Raw genomic sequence first — 20,227 nt, 5'->3', positions numbered from 1 at the left:
AACAGCAAAACAAATATATTGATTAATTACATACAGGCGGATGTTTTCAAGTCTTTATTTCTGTTTAATATGATGAACTTCCATTTACAACTAATTAAAATTTTATCAGACGAATAGAAAAAAACTCCAACATTCTTATTCAGAAATATTGGCTTAATGGAAACTATGAATGATTGCTTAAACAAACTCTTAACAACTAACAATTTGAAAATCGGCAATTCTTTCAGCTCTGCTATAATAAGGTAATATTAACAGCAGCTAGTAAAGTTAATACTGCTTTAAAATTTATTTTTTTCGTTTTAATTCCATTGTATTCATATGTGTTATTTTAGGTAAGCATGCTGATTGAGGGAAAAAAAAAATAATTTTTTGCAATTCTGCTTATTGTAAAATATTACCGTTTATAACGAGCTTAGAAATTTGTGAATTATTTGGGCCATCTACTCAGCTAGCCATTCTATAGTTGATGACACTTGTTTGGCAGCCTAGTTTGAAAACTGTTCTACCTTTATATAAATGATGGTCGGTGCTTCCTTTCCACATTATTTTTCTAATAATTGGAAAATATTCCAGACACCAAAATAGCTACTTCAGGTAATTGGGAATAAGTAAATTAGCCTTTAAATCATTTGACTATCAGTGTGCAACAATGTGTGTGGGAGTGGAAGCCTTGATTACTTAAGATCCCCGACCCCCCCATCACTCTGGCCGTTTTGTACCTTTTCCTGCTTTAAAAGGTTTCCAAACAATTTTTTAAGACGATTTATGGATTTGTTGTTTTAATACAGGCAGTCTTGTCAAAGCAGTGATAAAAAAACTGACTAGACTGTACAGAAACAATAACTACCGGTAAGAAAAAAAACCTCAATCTTTTTTTTTTCCATTTTTGTTTTTTTTTTATTGTCATTACGCTGTCACAAGTACAAAGCGATGAAATTTATTCTCTACATTTAAACCCCCCAATTGGGGATGCTGTGGGCTGCCATTTTGCGGCGTCCGGGGAGCAGTGTGGGGTTAAGGGTCTTTGCTCAGGGTGCGACTCAAACTCTGAACCTCTGGATTCCAAGTGCAATGCACTAACCACTAGGTCGCCACTCTGATTCTAATAGAGCTTTTCAGATGAAATTAGATTAGCTGTTATTCTGGACACAGTATGTTTTTCAGACTATTTATCCAGTCCCTCACCAGCGGTCATTCTAAGCGTACTGTGCTGTTGTGTTGCCGTGTTCCTTGTCAGTGGCATGTAACCAAGCACATATCAGGTCGCATTATTTCTGTCAAGCCTTTCACTTCTGGTGAGCAAAAGAGCAGGCTGATGGGGCGCCAGCAAGCATGGACGGATTCAGCATAAACAGGCTGACAGTGATATTAACACTGTCCTGTGTCCTCTACTGAGGCAAACCTAAGCTGCAGCCAGCTTCATGTTTGATTATTTATACAGCCAATCATTATGGTGCTCAAGAAAGTCTGTTAATGTTTGTGTGCTTCTGTCTCCCCCTGTTAGATCATCAAAAGCTGGAGAGAGAGGCAAGGATTTGTCGTCTACTAAAGCACCCCAATATCGGTGAGTGATACACATATGACACTTCCTTTTTGTTTATTGATGGGTTTTCTTGACAAATCTTCAGTCGCTTTTAATCTGCAAGGCACCGTTATCAGACAGCTAGTTTGCATAAGGGGATTGCAAATTTGGGTTTGTATTTGTTTGCTTGAGTGTCCAATGATAATGTGTACGGTATCTTCCAGAATGAAACTGTGCAGAAATGCGCACCAAGTGATACTAACATCCTACATTCTGATTACGCCACTCATAGAAGCTCTTTCTCCTCCCATGTTGTTCCTTATAACAATCTTTCAACATCGAGATATATATATTTCCGATTATTTAAATTCATTTGAATGAAATTTGTGAAACCATTGTAACAGGCAATTTAATAAAGTTTAATTAAATGCTCTTCTTAAATTTGGAAAAGTCCTCTACACTGTCATTTTAATCTCTGATAGCTAAATTGTCTGTCTTCTCTTTTTTTTATAATAATTTTTTTTTTTTTTTGTTTCTTATGTGAGCTGGCTTTTTTTTTTTTTATCTCCTCTGCAGTAAGACTTCATGACAGTATATCAGAAGAGGGTTTCCACTATCTGGTGTTTGATCTGTGAGTAAAGGACTTCTCCTGCCTATCTGTCTCACACACCAACCAGTACAGTCATATTTCATACGCCTCGTTGCTTGGGATTTAACGGTCCTTCTACATTTCTCAATATCCTGAGATAAAATTACTCACTTAACCTTAATGGCTGAATGTTTTCAGTCACACTTGACAGATTTTACCTTTCTTGCAAAACTTTTTGAAACAGAGTTAGAAATCCTGCTAATATATCAGGTGATTATGATGTATGATAGCCATTATCAATAATTCTTGACCTGTAATGCAACTTATATTATTTTTGATGCATTTTGTTCTCAATTTGATTTTTGTTTCTTTAAAAAAAACTGATGTGTAGAATCAGACATATATAGTGAACAAAAAATGAATAAGAAATTGCATTTATGTATTTTTGTTGCTTAATGTTTTACCAATGATACAGCTTAAAATTCCCATTAGAACATGTATAGTTATGTTTTTATGTTGGAATGCTCAAAGAAGAAAAAACATTTTATTTTAAAAAACTTATTTCATGATTCAGGCTGTACAGGTTTAATTCTTGTTAGGGATGCAACTAACGATTGTTTTGCAAATCGGTTGATCTTTTGATTATTTATTTCTGATTAATTGATTAATAATAGGATAGCCAAAGGTTCCTTAAGGAAGTCTTTTAACGAAATCAAAAACCAGCTGAAACTAAAACCTTTCCACTTGAGTAGTTCTGGATAGAGCAGATTGAAAAAAATTTTTTTTTTCAATTTTAAATGCAAAATGTTTATATAATCTTTATTACAATTTTTATATAATTACTGCTCTAAGTTGGTTGCTCTGTCAGCTATAGGCATGTTTTACAGTCTCTATACTCCAGTTAACGAATAATCGATTACTGAATTAGTTGACGATTATTTCAATAATCGATTAATCACGATTAGTCCGATTGTTTCAGCCCTATACTTTCTACATTCTTAGACATACATTCTTTACTTTTTTACCCATAAAATCAGTCATGTCAATTTGTTGGAGAAAGATATAAGAAAAAGCTGCTGGACCAGGATTCCAAAGTGAACACAGACGCATTTTCTGTCGTAAACAGAGTTTTCCATAGTGTTGTGTTTTAGATCACTGCCTGCCATGTGGGGGACACGGGTTACACAGGAAGGGCATCCGGCATAAAACTCGCTGCGACGACCCATGAATAAGAGAGCAGCTGAAAGGTCACAAACAAATTCCATGGTCTTTGGTAGCAGCCTGTTATGCAACATCTTACCTTGGCAATATGTCCAGCTAGCACTCTGTAAAGGTATACATTTTTTATGACGCCTCTCATCCACGGCCCTTTTTAAGTGGTCCTTAGATTTTCTGTCTGATTTATTTCTTAACATGGGTTAGGCTAGTTTGTCTGCTGCACCAAAGCTTTGATTGAATGCTAAAAATAAAACCACCTCTCATCTTCAGCTTTCTAGCAGAAACTAACCTATTAAGAAAGTTTTGGTTTCATTATCCTTTTGTGGGAAAAAACAAACAAAAACAACACACACACACAGCATGACATTGCATTGACGTTGTTTCACTGTGAAGCTGTATTCTATTTGGGATATGCAGTAATCTTTTAAATTAAAACGCAACATTTGCAAATATGGCACAAAAGAAACTGTTTTGGTTTTGTCAGCATAACTAAATTTCCAAGTACAGGGGTGTTCACACAGCAAGATAATCATGCCAATTTTAAGAGTTTCTGATAGTGGGAGCTCTCGGGCCCCATAATTAGGGAGGTTGAACTGCCTTGTCTGTTGTGTCAAAAATGGTCAGGTCTACTTGGAGGAATGCTGGGACCCCTCAGGTTGCAAATCAGGAATATCCAACATGTTGAAGTGTCTTGGACTGATATCCTACTGTGTATGATGCCGTCATCACACACGGTAGGACACAACATCCTAGATTAATATCTCTTCATAATGAGCAGTGTCAGTGAACAGCCCTGCTCTGCTTTAATCTGCATCAGTGTCTGCAGGGGTTGAACCTTTATTCCCATAATGTTGGAACCAAGACCTGTTTTACCTGCAATTATCCCCATTTAAACCGACCAGTAATCACTAGAGCACAACCCAAGCTGTGATCCCAATGTATAAAGAGAGATACAAATTTTCATTAAGTGCTTTTAGTCGTGAAGTGTTTTATTTTCATAGATTCAGTGGAATTGTCTTAACAGAAGTGCAAGATCGTTGTCTGATGCACATGCCAGTGCGAGCTATGTTCAGCGGTAAACAATCCGAACCCAGAAGGGTCCTTTCTTTGTTTTTAAAAAAACAATCGCACACTCCCACCTGAGTGCTTTCAATACATGAATCAGAGCAAACCTCTTTTGAAAGATCTGTTCAAGAAAACGTTGAATTAAACAAAGCCCAAAAACGTGCAACGTAAATATTTCAGCAGCATTTAGCTTCCGTTTATCTCATTTTTGAACTGTGCTGTTTATTCACTGATATTACTGTTAAGTTTGTTGTGTAGAAAAAAAAATGATGTTTTCAGTCACTACCTGCTTTAGGCTGCATTATCCTTTCCTCTTTCACAAATTTAACAGATGGGAAGTCTGTTTTGCTATCTAAATGCTGGTGTTAAACCAGGATGGCAAATTCATCATACGCAATCAGTGTAGGGTTCAAAAGCCTTTTTTATTATCTTTATAACAGACCAAAACATCCAAAGCATTCTTTCTTTAATGTCTACAAATTACTGTGAGCTGCATCGTTGGAGGTTTAAAAAAATATCCATTATATGGTCATAATTCTATTCACTCATTAAGAAGTAGAGTAGAATGATAGTGATATATAGATCATTGTCATTCTTGCTGTAACAGTTTTTGTGCAACCCACTAGCTTTCTGTTTTTTTAGATATAATAAAATTCTATTTTCTATCATTTGCCGAACCTAACTAATTTGGCCTGCTGTGGGGCTGGAAAGAGCACGTTGTTTGACCAAAACTGTTTTTTTTTGTGTGTGTGTGTGTCTTAAGTTTTGAAAATCAGCCAAAAATGTTAAAATCTTGCCGTGTGAACCAGACAAATGTTAAACAAGCTCTTAGGATGGTATGGTATTTAAAAGGCAAGGCTGTCTTCCAACCCTACTACTTGGCCTGGCAGATGGAAAACACAGGGGATCATTGCCGTATAGAACACAATCACGACTCGCCAGCAAGTTCAGCAGCTCCTTTATTTTGCTGTTTCCTCCTGGCAGCCTTCCTCCTAGTTTCAGTCTTAATTCAAATCCTGTCTGTCTTATCAGTTAATAAAGATTGTCAAGTCTGAGTTGGGACACTGTGATCTCCTATTTTCTGTAATTATTGCCTTCCATCTGCTAAGTATCCATCCATCCATCCATCCATTTTTTTGACATCCCAAGGTCGCAAAGGGTGCTGGTGCCTATCTCCAGCTGTCTACGGGCGAGAGGGGGGTACACCCTGCACAGGTCGCCTGTCCATCGGAGGGCAACACAGAGACAAACAGGACAAACAACCGTCCACGCACACACTCACCCCAAAGGAGAATTTAGAGAAGCCAATTAACCTAACAGTCATGTTTTTGGACTGTGAGAGGAAGCCGGAGTACCCGGAGAGAACCCACACATGCTCAGGGAGAACATGCAAGCTCTATGCAGAAAGACCCTGGGCCGGGAATCGAACCCGCAAGGCAAGAATGAAAAATTGCTGCGCCACTGAGCAGCCTATCTGCTAAGTATATAAAACTAATTGTAGGGATTTAAATTTGGTTTTGTTTTTCTGAATGATATGTTTGTACAAAGAAACTTTTAACACTTTTAATATCCGTATATACATATTGTTAAAAGATGTATCAGAGTTGTCATAGAGACTGTTGGTTATGTAGTGGACAACAAAAAAAGAGAAAAGTGGATGAGTTCAAAGACATGCAGTTAAATGTAAAGTGCTCCTATTCTTTTCGAAACAGCAAACAGTTTTATTAGGTTAAAGCAGGACTCATGTAATCGGCAAGCAAAGGCTTTAAATAGAAATTCTATATCTTACCTTATTGTCAGATGTTATTTCTATTTGCATTATCCATATTTTATTTTTTCCTAAAGCTGCAAAGCCATTTTTTACATAAATGAGACAGCTGGTCTGTTCTCTGATGACCTGTCTTGGCAAGTCAGAGGTGTGCTGGCTTTTATCCCCCTCGCCCTATCAGTCCTTTCACAAAAAACATTGAGACTCAAAAAGACACACTTCATTATGCATTGAATGGAGTGAAAGAAACTTATGCTGATTATGAAAAGGGATTTTAATAGTAAGTTTGTGCTTTATTTTTGCATAGTTATACAATACACTAAAAGAGGCCGATCAGATAGCAAAGTATAAATAAAATAATGTAGAGCAGCGGTTCTAATTCTAAGAGTAAGGAGGTAAGCTTATCATTACAAATAATTGCAAAAACTGCTTTTAATTGCTCTATTATTTGTTTTGAGTTGGATCAGTCTACCCCATCCCATGTACCGTGGTTTAGTTTGGAAAATAAAGTACATTTCATATCAATGCAATGAGTTGTAAATGTTGAGAATCAAGCAGAAAAAACGTTAAAACGAACACAATATAAACCAAATTCTTGAAGTTGAATATCCAAATTAGCTCACTCATAATATCACACGCCCATGGTGTGGGGTGTGTTTTCTTTTGAATGTGAGTGACCCATATGAAGTTGAGAAATTTTAGAAAGAGCCTCCTTTTTATCATTCTGTTTTTATTTCTGGTTGTTGAGCTACAATACCAGATTATTAATGAAGGAGAAAAGAAACCGACCTGAATATCCAAACAGCCAATTTCCACATAATTGAATTCATGAAACATAATAAATCGGCCTGCAGCATCTGGGGCTCTACAAGCTTACACATTAACCACCAACATCTGCTGTTAATTTCAGAAAGAAAAAACACATTTTTACTGCATACATATAACTCTATTAACATAGGAAACCTTACTATTTTTTCCTTTATTAGCCTTTAAAAGAGGAAAATAAATTCTTGCTTCCTATGAGAAACTGTGCTGCCTGCCTTTTTGTGTTTAACTTTAGCTACATTAACTATACATGTCCAAATGAGTATAAATAAGGGACAATGAAACACTCCGTCAGTTTGAAAGGAGAAGGACAGAATCACGACAAACCCATGTTGTCATTATATCCCTGCAGGGTGACAGGCGGAGAGCTGTTTGAGGACATCGTAGCCAGAGAGTACTACAGTGAAGCTGATGCCAGGTAGCACCCACGTCCCCCCAAACTGACACACTCTAACACACACACACACCGACACTGTCCAAGAGACACACTCTGCTGAGCATAGCAGTCATAATGCATCTTTGTCTGCTATAGTAAGGAACCTTAGGTGTGTGTATGAGGCAATGTTTGCGTGTTCACATATGGCCGTCCCAGAGGTATGGTACAGCGGCCTTATCTCTGAGGCATCTCTCTAGGTTATTTATACGAATGATTAATGACATAAAGCTTGCAGAATTAATCATGACCAACCTAACTTACATTTCCATTTTGGTGCTGGAAGTTCATCTCCCAAGTGAAACACGAAGAGAGAGTCTGTATGTGTGTTGTCTTATTTGCATACAGGCCATACAGCTTTAGTGTTATAATGTAGTTCCATGGATAAAATGTGACGTCATTTTACCTGCCGTCTGTCTGGGAAAATGAAATGGGAGAAAGCAGGGTGTACATTGTAATGAAATTATTATCCCTCTTCTTTTTTTTTTTTACTGCTTCCCCTCACCCGACGTACCTTCCTCTCTCACTATGAACTTTTACTTCCCTTCACAAACCTTTTCACCTTCTTTCCTCAGCCACTGCATACAGCAGATCTTGGAGAGCGTCCACCACTGCCACGTTAATGGGATTGTTCACAGGGATCTGAAGGTTTGTATGACAAAAACCAGTGCTGAGAACTCGGATGACATGAAGTAGAGTACAAAATGTACATAAATTGTTTATTTTTTCTTTTTATTTACTTTTAACATAGTCTTAGCCAATTCCGATTCTTCTTATCGAAATCTAATATGGGAACATTTTAAAAGTAGCATTCACAATACAGTTGTATTGAGTCTTTCTGGTCTAGCTGATGAGGATCTCACTAAATTATCACAATATCTCTGTATTTAGTATGTGACCTGTATCCCAAAGGACTGCAATGATTTTTAGGGCAATACATTTGAATACAATGCTTTCATGTGACATATTTTTTATGACATGAAAACACAAAGAGGTAGTTGGTTTATCATATCATTAAAAAAACTACTTTTAATTTCTTTTAGAGCCACTTGTCCAATAAAGTCTTGTTCTAAAAATGTTACAGGTAATTCTTTGTTTTGTAGCCTGATACTGGACGATTGATAACTAGGTCACTCTTTGCTATACACCCAAACAAATACGTTTTCTCAGTTACTCAAAGTATAGATATTGACTCAATACGATATTAGCACAAATCATAAATGCTTTTAGTATTCATTTTGTGCTTAAGAATATTAGTAAAGGCTTGATAGTGATATTGCTACTACAGAGAGCTATTGTAAACAACCATAGCTATGAGAACAATATGAGAATAATATTAACCAATGGGTTCCAGAAATGATAAACAGAAACAAAGCATTTTTATAACCATGCCAATTTTGGAGATTTTAGATGAAGGCCGATATAGAATCTGATATTTGTTTTTTTGCTAATAGATCTGATGTCGCCATTCCTCCTCTACTTTCTTAAAAATCCATCATGCTAATGTCAATGATCCTCTTCTCATTGATTATTTTATATATTATTGAGAACTGTATTTTTTTGCATCCTTGTGTAGTGCAGTAGTGGTTGGGGGAAAATAAATCATTAAGAATCAGAAAAATCAAAAATATGTCTGGTCATATTACAATGCAATCTAAGGGGAACAGAGTGAGGTTATTAACACTTGTAACATTTTCAATCTAGTTGGAAATGATGGCCTTTTAGATCTCTCTTAATCTCAGGATTTTTCTTTACTGTCATGGAAATCTGTGTGTTGATATGACTGCCTGTTCCTGATGAGCTGTACGTCTGCCATAAATCTCAGCTTTGAAGGCTGTCTGTGTTTGGAGCCTGTAAATGTTAACAAATGTATTATTCATTAGAGTGTGCTGTCTCACTGGCCTTAGGTTGGCAAAGACCGTTCTGCACCCTTCTATATACATGCTTGTGTGTGTTCCAGAAAGTGTGTGTACATGTGCAGGATGTTGGCTCAAAAAATCCTTGATTCTGCTAAACTGTGCCAGCATCCAATGTTCTTAGTTTTCATATATATATATATATATATATATATATATATATATATATATATATATATATATAAACACACACACCTAATCCATCCATCTTCTCCAGCTTTGGTGCCTATCTCTGGCAGTCTATGGGCAAGAGGCAGGGTATACCCTCGATATGTTGCACAGTACATGTATGTATGTATGTATGTATGTATGTGTGTATATATATATATATTAGTGCTGTCAAAATTATCGTGTTATTATCGCGTTAACGCGAGGCCATTTTAAAGGCGATAATTTTTTTAACGTGAGATTAACGCTATGTGGTTTTATGGTACAATTTTCCAAGTACATCCCGCTGCAGCCTGCGGGAAGGCGGGGNACACACACAGCCCTCTATATTACATGTTTTCACACCTCCTCTTACCCCACTCCGTCTTCTGTATCTGTCTTTCCTCACTGGGCTTTGTTCCCTCTCACGGATTTATGTGTGACATTATAGATGAAAACACTTGCTTTTCACCAAGCTCCTCTTTTTGAATCCGTGAAGCTTCAGGAGACAAGTCTGTTGTTCCAGCACACAAAATGTCTGTGGTCACCCTGAGAGTCAGTCCTGTTCCATTTGTTTCTCTGTCATCTGTGTGGCAGAAAGGGAGTTGCCTCAGACACTGATTTAAGAGCAGTTTAGTGTCACTTATACCTAATGGCTTTGATTAGGCGTTGGTTTGGCTAATCTGATTTTAGATCTGTGTCTGTGGGCAGCATGATCCCTGTGCGTCTGACCTCTCACCTCTAACCTGTTTGACTCCGCCCCCCCCAGCCTGAGAACCTTCTGTTGGCCAGTAAGCTGAAGGGGGCGGCGGTCAAGTTGGCTGACTTTGGGCTGGCTATCGAGGTACAGGGGGACCAACAGGCATGGTTTGGTGAGTATTCAGTCATCTGTTTCTCCATTCTTAACATTAAGGCAAATGTATTGTCATCTAATTAGTTATTTGAATACATTGAAAATATTCTCTGAATATCAGAAGCATATGAAAACTATTAAAAGCCATTCCAAGGTGGGAATGGAGCCATGAATCAGAGATTTAGTTTCAAGTTGATAAGTCACATTGGGACTTCAGCCCTGAGGGTCTTAGGAGTAAATTCCGCCTGAAATTACATATGTGATTTAAAGCAAGTACTGCTCCCAAACTATAGATTGAAAATAAAATTGTTTTGTATTTATATGACTGAAAGGCAATATTTTTCAGGTGAAACCGCTATTTTAAATGTCACCATGTTTGGTTTATAGGTGATTACACAAAGAAAAATGACAAAAATTTTGCCTCGCCAAATTTTTTTTTTCCAATATAAACTCTACAAAACACCATGAAGCTCCATTTGAACTTCTGAATGAACCCTCAGACTTTATAGATCCACATCTTGACTTTAACTCAAGCAAATATGGACTGAATAAGTTGAAGCATTTTAATTGTTCCAAAAATTTTTAGTGGGCAGTGTGCTAGGTGGAAATGTGATTTTGACACAATGCCAAAAGTGCAAAAATTCATTTTTCTACTCATAAAAGGGAATCTGGCCAGACAAATATGCTGATTTACATTATTGGAGACCCTCTGCATAAGAAAAAGCCTTGTGTTTTGGCCATTTCTATAAATAGATAAACAGGTGTCAGTTGGGCCAGATACCGGGCCTGTTGGGCTTGAGGGGTTCAGGCTCAAAATTTAAGCAAGACTTAAAGTCAGGGACTCATATTTCATAATAAATTGTTATGCATGCAAACCAAAGACCACAGCTCTGACACAGATTTTAACATTTTCCTGTAAAATTTGATGATAATCTGTGCAGTTTTTAGATCATACTCTAATAATTGGTGAGAACAGTTTGTCACTCTTATCTTTATTAAAATTAATGATCAACAACTGAAAGGAGTAATGAAACATTCTATTTAATGCAATTACTAAAAAATAAGAATTAATCTCTATTCTGCTGTCACATTAGTATAACTGTAAAAGATAATAAAAAAATAAAACCGTTTGCTATTATACTGCATGAAATCTCTCCGGTTGACGTACAGTAATACATAATACAATACAAAACTTTAATAATTTAAAGTATACATTGTTTAATGTGTAGATACACCCTTTGCAGAGTGAGGAAAATGATATCTTCCAACCATACATAAAGCATTCACTGTATAGCAAATAAGTGGAATCTTTGACTACTGCTATCATGGAGTGCTGACTACACTATGTCAATATGAAGATACGTCTGGTTCTTCAGAATTAAAGCATTTGCTATCGGATGCATTTGAAGACTGAAATCAAAACGTTTGAATCCATGTTCTAAGCGTGTGTCATGAAGACTTCTTTCACAGTTCATATAACAATATAAACAATAATATTTAGTCTCATTTTAGCTGTCCTCTGTCTCCTTTTTTAAATTTATAAATATTTGTGAATATTAAACTATTTTGACATCAGACACACCAACCTGGCATTAAATCAAATTGATCAAAGTCTATTACGGAAAGACAAATAAATATCAAGAAATAAGTCAAATAGAATGTAGTCTATAATATAGTAAAATTCAACACCTTGTGAACTTAACACTAACATCTATCTGCCTGGAAATGTTATAAGACCATTTACTATGCCTTGGGGCTCCAGCAAAGCACAATGAGAGGCATTACCCACAAATTGAGAAAACTTGAAAGTGGTGGACCTTCCAAGTAGAGGCCAGTCAGCCAAAATTACTCAAAAGTCTATTAAGAACTGACTGAGAGATTTATAAAAGAACCCAGAAGATCAGTAAATCAAAACCAGTCCGGGTCTTACTTTCTCGGTTTATTTCATTGTTCACAATTCAACAATAAGCAAGAAAGAAGTGGGAAAAAAATGCTCCACTGGGAGAAATATATGGTAAAAACTACTGATGACCAAAAAGAATACACAGGCCAATATTACATTTGCCATACAAGATCTAGATTATCCCCTCTGCAGACTGATGAGGGATAGCAGGTTTATTAGTGTTGGACCATTACACAGGTTTGTACAAAGTGCTTTATATAAACACTAAGGAACAATGATAAGGCTCATTAAAACGCCAAATACATGAAATGAAAAGAAGCACAAATCTAAGCAGCACATAAAGAAGAATTTGCACAAATTTATAATAAAGAGACATGATAGAAATATGGTTATGACCTTCATAGGAAATCTGCACTTAATAGTTTAGTTTTCAGTCTTGATGAAGGGAGTCAAGGTTTTATTTTTACTTTTTCTTTTGGATATCCCAGATTTCAGGGAGTTGCTTCCAATGCTGAGACGGACATAAGCTTAATATCTCTTCCACCTGTTTAGTTCTGGTCCTCGGATCACTGGATGAGCCAGGTGTCTGTGACTCATACCTGTTTCTAAAATGTGGCTGAGGTCCATCACTGTTCAGGGCTTCCTTCTGTTGGCCAATAGGAAGATTTCTATCCGTTTGAGACTGATAGCTGGTGCACGACTATAAGGACTATTGTGATATGATGCGTTTATGTTGGGTGCTGCTACCTTTTTTTTATTTTATTTTATGAATAGAGATACCTATACTAATATAATAATGAAAGTCCTTTTCTGAATGACCTAAAATAAGGAAGGTTTAACAGTGGCTTACTCAAAATCAATGCTTAAATCGTATTTGGATTATGCGGAATAACATTAAATAGGCTGTTCATGCTCAAATCCCAATTTTATAATTAAGACCGAGTATAAAATCCCTTTGATAAATGAAAAATACTCATTGCCAGGTATCATTAGAAATACACGATAGAAGGTTCACATAAGGCTATACAGGTTTGGGTGACGTTTAGATTATAATTGAAAACAAAAACAACAGATTTTGTATTTGTACGAGTTATCTTTAGTCTGATATAAAAAATTTGTACAATGTACACATTTCAGAACAAATTAATAAAAACAAACAAAAAAACATAATTTAAAAATGTAAAAAGTAAATCAAATATACATAAAAATTACAGATATAATAAAAACACCAACATATGCATTTTAGAGTTGTTGGAGCTACAAACACATCTAAATACTCCTCACATTCATATTTACATAATGCACCGTAATTGATCTTTTATGGTGCATTATTTAACTAACCATTATGAATTTAAGTTCCACTGCAATAATATTTATATGACATATTAACACATACAATATAAATTGATAGTAATAATTTGATGTATGTTACTTATATTACATAGTATGTTTACAATGCCAGAGATTGGGACCAAATAATTTCTCTACACCTTTTATTTATATTGATGAATATTTGGACACATATTTTTTTTTTTTTCTGGTGGTGCTCATGCCTCGGGTCTTAAAGTCACCACATCCCCTCCGTTTGAAAATCACTTTTCTATGTTTAAAGAGCTTTTGGATATCATTTGGTAGTGTATTTTTATTGGCCTAATATAGATGTTATGCAATAAAAAAATCTACTTAAAAAAACTGTTTCCTGACATAGAATTCTTTAAAACAGATTTTGTCCCTTTTCCTCTTTTGTGAAAAACTAAATAGTTCCCAGGAATTTAAACTCATCACAGTGAATTTCCCCTTAGGTCTTATTCTATCCAACTAAAACAAGGCTGCAGCCAAAGATGAAACTTTCCAAACAGATGTCTTCAATCCCAGTCCATTCCCACACACAGTGATTAGTCCAATCATTTTCATGATGTTTTTACATACCATTGTAGTAATTGATTATAATTTTCTCGACATCTTAACCCTGCAGGTTTTGCCGGCACCCCTGGGTACTTATCCCCAGAGGTTTTGAGAAAAGACCCTTATGGGAAACCAGTGGATATGTGGGCTTGTGGTAAACAATTCCCTTTTACTTTAATTACATTTGATGATGCATTTCGTATTATTATCCATGTTTAATTGCAGATTAAATTATCTTTATAATAGCTTTTTAAATAATAACGACAATAACCATTACAATGGCTTTTATTCACATTATGCCTATTTTAGGCGTGATTTTGTACATCCTGCTGGTGGGCTACCCTCCATTTTGGGATGAAGATCAACATCGCCTGTACCAACAAATCAAGGCGGGGGCCTATGATGTAAGTGTTCACACAAGTACTTCTACAGCTTGAAAAGCCAATGCAAAAAGGGTATTTGTATACATTTCCATGTACATACTGATGTGCTCATACACTGGCTAAACTGAAAATTGATGTGCAGTGCTTTGCAAGTTTAAATAGTTCTGAACACTGTTCACCCAGTAACTGTGAAATTAATCCTTGTTTGTTGAAATTTTTGGAATGTAAAATTAAGACCCATAAATTAAAGATCGTTTTTAACAATAACATGTCTCACAAAAATGCTTTTGACTGTTTGTATATATTCGGCTGTATTTAGAATACATTTCAACTCTGTCATTACACTGTCACAAGTACAGAGCAATGAAATGTAGTTTGCATCTATCCAGAAGTGCTATACAGGATATAAATATTTATTTACATATGTAAACCAAATAGCAGATTCTAGACAGACACTGAGCCTCTCGTTGTTCACACACCACCATCTTGTCATTATATTTCGATATTTGTTATATTTATTATATTATTGAAACAAAACCAAGAAAGAAACAGTGTTTGTGTGTGCTAGGTTTTTACATTTTTCCGCTTCTTTTATGTCCCATGTTGTCACATATGCTGTAGCTCATTTCAAAAACTCTTTTGGTTTCCCTCTTGGCAAGTAATACAGCCTGAAAATGTTGCTATGATGCAGCATATTAAAGTATACTATAAGTTTTCGAAAAAAAAACCCTAACTCAACATTTGTCCATGCTAAACCGTGTTACAGGTAACACTTTTGCTTTACAACACAAGGGTTCTGGGTTCTAGTGTTTGGCAGGACTTCTATTCATTGTTTTTTTAAGAATCCTGAGTTTTATCAGCACAATCTGGTTTACTCCTAAAATCCCCAAATTAGCATTTTTTTGTTGATTGGTCCCTCCAAATTGCCCTGAGGTATGATTGTGCACATAGTTGTTCTCTCGACTTCTGTTCTGCCCTGGGATTGTTGGAGATGAACACTAGCTGCTCCCTATGCTGTGAGGATTATTCATGTATAACAAAAACGTTATTATTTGACAGATGAAACCCGGATTTTTGTGTAAATGTGTTTTTCTCAGGATTGTTTCCTTCTTATCTTTGCAACTTTGCTTCTAATGCTTATTTTGGTCTATCCTCTTGGGATGGATTGGATTTGAACTATGCACAGTCAAATTTCCTCAGATAATTAAACCCTGTTGTGTAAGTTCAAAGCCACAAAGAAACCTCCTCATGAACAGGCTCAATAATGATAACATACACATGCTTTTCCCCTTATTTTTTCCCTGATTTAATCGACTTATTTTACTACTCAGAATCTAGGGATAGAACAGCAAAGCCAGTTATTGTCAGGCTTAATGACCAAGGTCCTGTTCTCTATTATAAAAATTGAAGAAAATAATTATTTAGTTTTAGTTTTTTAAATTGGATATTTCAATTGCCAATAACTTCCCAAACTAATAATCTTGATTTAATAAAGAAGAGCTTAGAAGTTCATCAAAAGTGTATTTTCTGTGTAAAATAAACTCAGTTCTAGGGTGTCTTTCTATTGATATAATCTAACTTCATATTGAAAGTTTATCTATTGTTTTTACCGAGTATGGCACAAGTAAATAATCAAATCTAAAATCCTTTTGAGCATTGCTAACAAATCTAAGCACCATAATGTCCTTGCTCTGTACCTCTGAGCCTGTGATTGGTGGGTGAAATTTTCAGAAACTGTGACTTTGTATTTTAGATCCTATGTCCCTGTATGAATTTGATGGAGGGATTATTGATAATTGACCTTAAAACTCACTAAATAGTTGGTTTCACTGCAATTCTTTAGTAAAAATACGGTTATTTTTTTGTATTTATTGCATTCTTAAGGTTATATACCATTTTAGAACAAAAAATTCAAGAAAGCAAGGTTGATTTGTTTATTTCTAGATCTTTCTATTGCTCTATATAATTCATATATAAATGTGACATTTTCATCTGTATATGAAAGTTGGCTGAGAAGGCCCTGCTGACTTGCATTCGCTGCTTATTGTTTTATTATTAATTTATTATTAATTAATTTTTTTTATTAATTTCTTATTACAGTTTCCATCCCCAGAGTGGGACACTGTAACACCTGAGGCCAAAGATCTCATTAATAAGATGCTGACGATCAACCCCAGTAAGCGCATCACTGCTGCTGAGGCCCTCAAACACCCCTGGATCTGTGTATGTTATAAACGTTCATACGTGACGGAATAAACATACACATTTTAATTCAGTTAAAGTACTGTCCTCACCCTTCTCTATCTTACTTTTTTTTTTCTTGCAGCAACGGTCCACTGTTGCTTCCATGATGCACAGGCAGGAGACTGTGGAGTGCCTGAAGAAGTTTAATGCCAGGAGGAAACTCAAGGTGATACTTCAGTCAAACCACATTCCTTTATTTTTTCTGAGTTTTTCATCTTCTTTTCCCCCAGATGTCTTACAGTAACATCATAATAATAACTTGTCTGCGAATCCCTTGCACTGCTCTGTAGCTAAGCATGACTTTTCTTGCTGCGACTTTCTAATCAATCTTCTTCTTATCTTGTTTTTGTCCATCCTCATTTCCCTCCTCCTGACCCCTTTCTGCTGTAACTGCAGGGAGCAATATTGACCACTTTGCTGGTCACAAGAAACTTCTCAGGTATGTTTTTCTCAGCCTGATTCCCAAAAACTGGTTTCTGACCTGTATCGTAGACATTAAGCATATTTTTTTTACTCCAGCAGGGCTGATTGTTACAGAAAGTAGGGTTTTCACATACCTAGTGTTAATTTTTCACAGTTAGCTTTCGATTCACCAAAGCATCTGTAAAACAGTGGAGTTTTTAACTTTAATGCATGCCTGCCCTGGAATTTTCTTTTCTTTATGGAGCACAGATGCTAGAGCCAACGGGCCAGTGTTAAACAGATTCATCCCTCTTTATCTCTCCAAATATTGCTCTGTCACTCTTCTCCTGCTTCAAAGCATTCTCTTTCGCATGTATTTTTTTGACCTGTCACTAATATAAACACTAATATTCTGGGGTTTATTGACCCACTTTTGCTTTCCATTTTTTTGCAGTAAATTGCATCCACACATTTGTCTCTTTTTATATTCATTATTTTCCTTCCTTTTTCAATTTATTTCCTTTTCTGTGTTTGGATTGTGGTATCCATTTGAGGTAAGATATTTGGGATGATGAGCATATGTGTGGGGACGGATCCAAATGATAGGTTTTTCATGTTTAGGCTCTCCTTTGTTCCTAATGGCCTGTGAAGCATGCAAAGAGACTTTTTTGGAATTCTTCCTCAAAAAAAACAAACCTATATGACCTTGCATCTTGTATGTACCATGACATACAGCATGCTTTTTGAATGCATAAAAAAAAAAAATAGAATAAAACAAATAGGGGTACTTTTTAGAACAAAAGGTGTTATCAAATAGAGGTGCACCGATCACGCATTTGTGGCCAGTTCATGATTTTAAATTCTATATCTGTTCCGCTCATACAGATTCTTAAGAAACCCTCCTATTTATCTTAAAGGGTTCATTATTAAAAGGAATAATGAAAATAAAGTTTGTCTAAGATTTAAATGTTTTAAGTAATTCTTTTAATTAATGGTCACTAATTTATAATGTTTCATTAATGTTTTACAACAAGCAAAAATGTATTGTCTGTTTGGAATTTCTGGCTAATAGTTATTAGCACAACTAACTCTAAACATAAGCCTCTTTCTGTTTTTCCTTGGTATTTAAGACCCTTACCTTAACTCGGATATTTCCAAAATGTGGGCAACATTTCTATACATAGAATTTTCTCTAACAGAGAATTTAAAGAGCTCAAAATAATAAAATATACCTATGGTGCAAATGTTTAAATATATTCATGTTATTGTCATCAGCCAACGTTTGGTGTGGATCAGTTTCTTTAGTTTGTTGTTCAATAAAACTTGGTCACAGCCATGTTTGGTGGCAAACCGCTGCATTATGCCCCCACTACCAGCGGTAAAGGGCAAAAGGATCAAAACTTCTGATCAGTGTAGAAGCCTGATTCCCTCTAAATAATTTCTGAAAGTTTGCACTGTTGTGCTTCCGCTCTGTTGCTGTGAGCTCTGCCTGGTTAGTATTTAAATTGCCAGCCAAAGTCTCGGTGCATCTCTAGTTTTAATGTGTAGGGATCTGGTGCATGTGTATGTCACTTAAAAATGTGTAAGTCTTCAGATTTTTAAATCCTCCATCTTTTTTCCTCAAGTAATACAGTACACCCAGTTACAACCTTCCCTTCCGTCCCTTACATATGAATATGTGTATAATATGATAACTGCTTTGCATAAATAATATTGTTATAAGAGGTAATTTTGTATAAATTTATAGATCACAAGGTTGTATTTTGACATGTTGATTATAAAGCTGAGGGCTGTGATTGAATATGCCTGCTGCATGTTAGTTACATCTCAAGTGAACAACTGCTTTATGAGCCTACTTACTGAACCATTTTCTTTTCTTTCCTGCAGCAGCCAAAAGTTTGCTAAACAAGAAACCAGATGGTGTCAAGGTAAGTTGAAGAGGCCAGTAACCCTTTTTCCCTTCCTCCATTGTTTCAAATTGGATGTTGAATATTGCCAGGGCCTTTTGCCTTTAATTAATCAATGTGCACTGGTTACATCATTCCAGGACAGGCAGTCTAAATTATGAAAGTGATTTTATAGCCAGATTTTGACCACATACAGTATCTGAATTTGATATTTAGTTTATTTTAATCATTCATTTGTTTACTCCTATGTATGTTTCCTAATCTTACCAAGTTGCATGTGTTTTAGAGTCATTATGATCTTTAAGGTCTCTGTTGTTCATTGCTCAGTTTCTATGATATTTAAGAACCAATCTAAAATTCAACACCACAGAGACACATGTGCTGATATCAGTGCAAGTTTCACCGATTTCTTAAGAGCTTCCTCCTAGAAACTGCCTATTTTTGCGTTGTTTTCTTTTTTAAAATAACAATAGGTGTTCATTTTAGATTGGATTTTTTTCATGCTTTGAAATTGGGTCACTGTGTTTGGCACTTATGTTTATCATACTGTCTCTTACTGTTCCACATGCGCTGGCTTATTTAAATCTTTTTATATAAGCCCAGACATGGATAAATATTTAAACATTTTTAAAACATTATGTCTTATATCATATCCGGTGTCTGTTTAGGTAATGATGTGTTAGTAAGTATTTTCTTCCCCATGTGAGACTAAATTTCTGGGCAGCTGGTTTGAACCGTTCAAGCTCTGGAGAAAAGCAGTTTTTTCTTGAAAATCCTTTCAGAATATTTAAAGTAAAGGGTCTTACAAGGAGCTTTTGGGTTGTAAATGTTTTCTATTGGTCACATGTTTTTTTCTCAGGGCAAAAATGTGCACCCCAGCTGGTGGCTAACATGTTTTCATTGACTATCGTTTTACTAAAGAAGCTCAGATTGAGATTCTCTGGAACTGTCCTCCTAACTCCTGAAATAACAGGCAGTAGGGAGAGTTTCCTGTGAAATCCCGGCCCGTATGGTGAACCCTGAGTAGTCATTTTTTTGTTGAGCAGTTTTTTAACAGTTTTCAGTCCAAGTTTTTTTTACTCATCAGAACCTATTTAGATTCTGTTTATATAAATAAATAAATAAATATATATATATATATATATAT

General features: G+C 35.7%; 1 protein-coding gene across 12 annotated transcripts in view; it reads left to right on the top strand.

Moving 5' to 3' along the window:
* The window catches only part of camk2d (calcium/calmodulin-dependent protein kinase II delta), a 61,728-nt gene that overhangs the window by 27,239 nt on the left and 14,262 nt on the right, over positions 1-20,227 (top strand). For 8 of the 12 annotated variants that reach the window (XM_015376217.1, XM_015376216.1, XM_015376214.1 and 5 more), the window contains exons 3-13: positions 1,505-1,564; positions 2,099-2,153; positions 7,340-7,405; positions 7,996-8,068; positions 10,253-10,355; positions 14,215-14,298; positions 14,454-14,548; positions 16,628-16,750; positions 16,854-16,937; positions 17,168-17,210; positions 19,061-19,101. In XM_015376217.1, coding sequence (XP_015231703.1) covers positions 1,505-1,564; positions 2,099-2,153; positions 7,340-7,405; positions 7,996-8,068; positions 10,253-10,355; positions 14,215-14,298; positions 14,454-14,548; positions 16,628-16,750; positions 16,854-16,937; positions 17,168-17,210; positions 19,061-19,101 — 827 coding nt within the window. The remainder of the gene's footprint in view (positions 1-1,504; positions 1,565-2,098; positions 2,154-7,339; positions 7,406-7,995; positions 8,069-10,252; positions 10,356-14,214; positions 14,299-14,453; positions 14,549-16,627; positions 16,751-16,853; positions 16,938-17,167; positions 17,211-19,060; positions 19,102-20,227) is intronic. The other 4 variants (XM_015376218.1, XM_015376215.1, XM_015376226.1 and 1 more) reach the window with 1 other exon arrangement.

This window comes from Cyprinodon variegatus, unplaced genomic scaffold (genome assembly GCF_000732505.1).
Source record: "Cyprinodon variegatus isolate N-32 unplaced genomic scaffold, C_variegatus-1.0 Scaffold131, whole genome shotgun sequence".
Taxonomy (NCBI): domain Eukaryota; kingdom Metazoa; phylum Chordata; class Actinopteri; order Cyprinodontiformes; family Cyprinodontidae; genus Cyprinodon; species Cyprinodon variegatus.
Note: the sequence above shows the minus strand (reverse complement) of the source record. Positions and strands in the feature narration are given on the sequence as shown.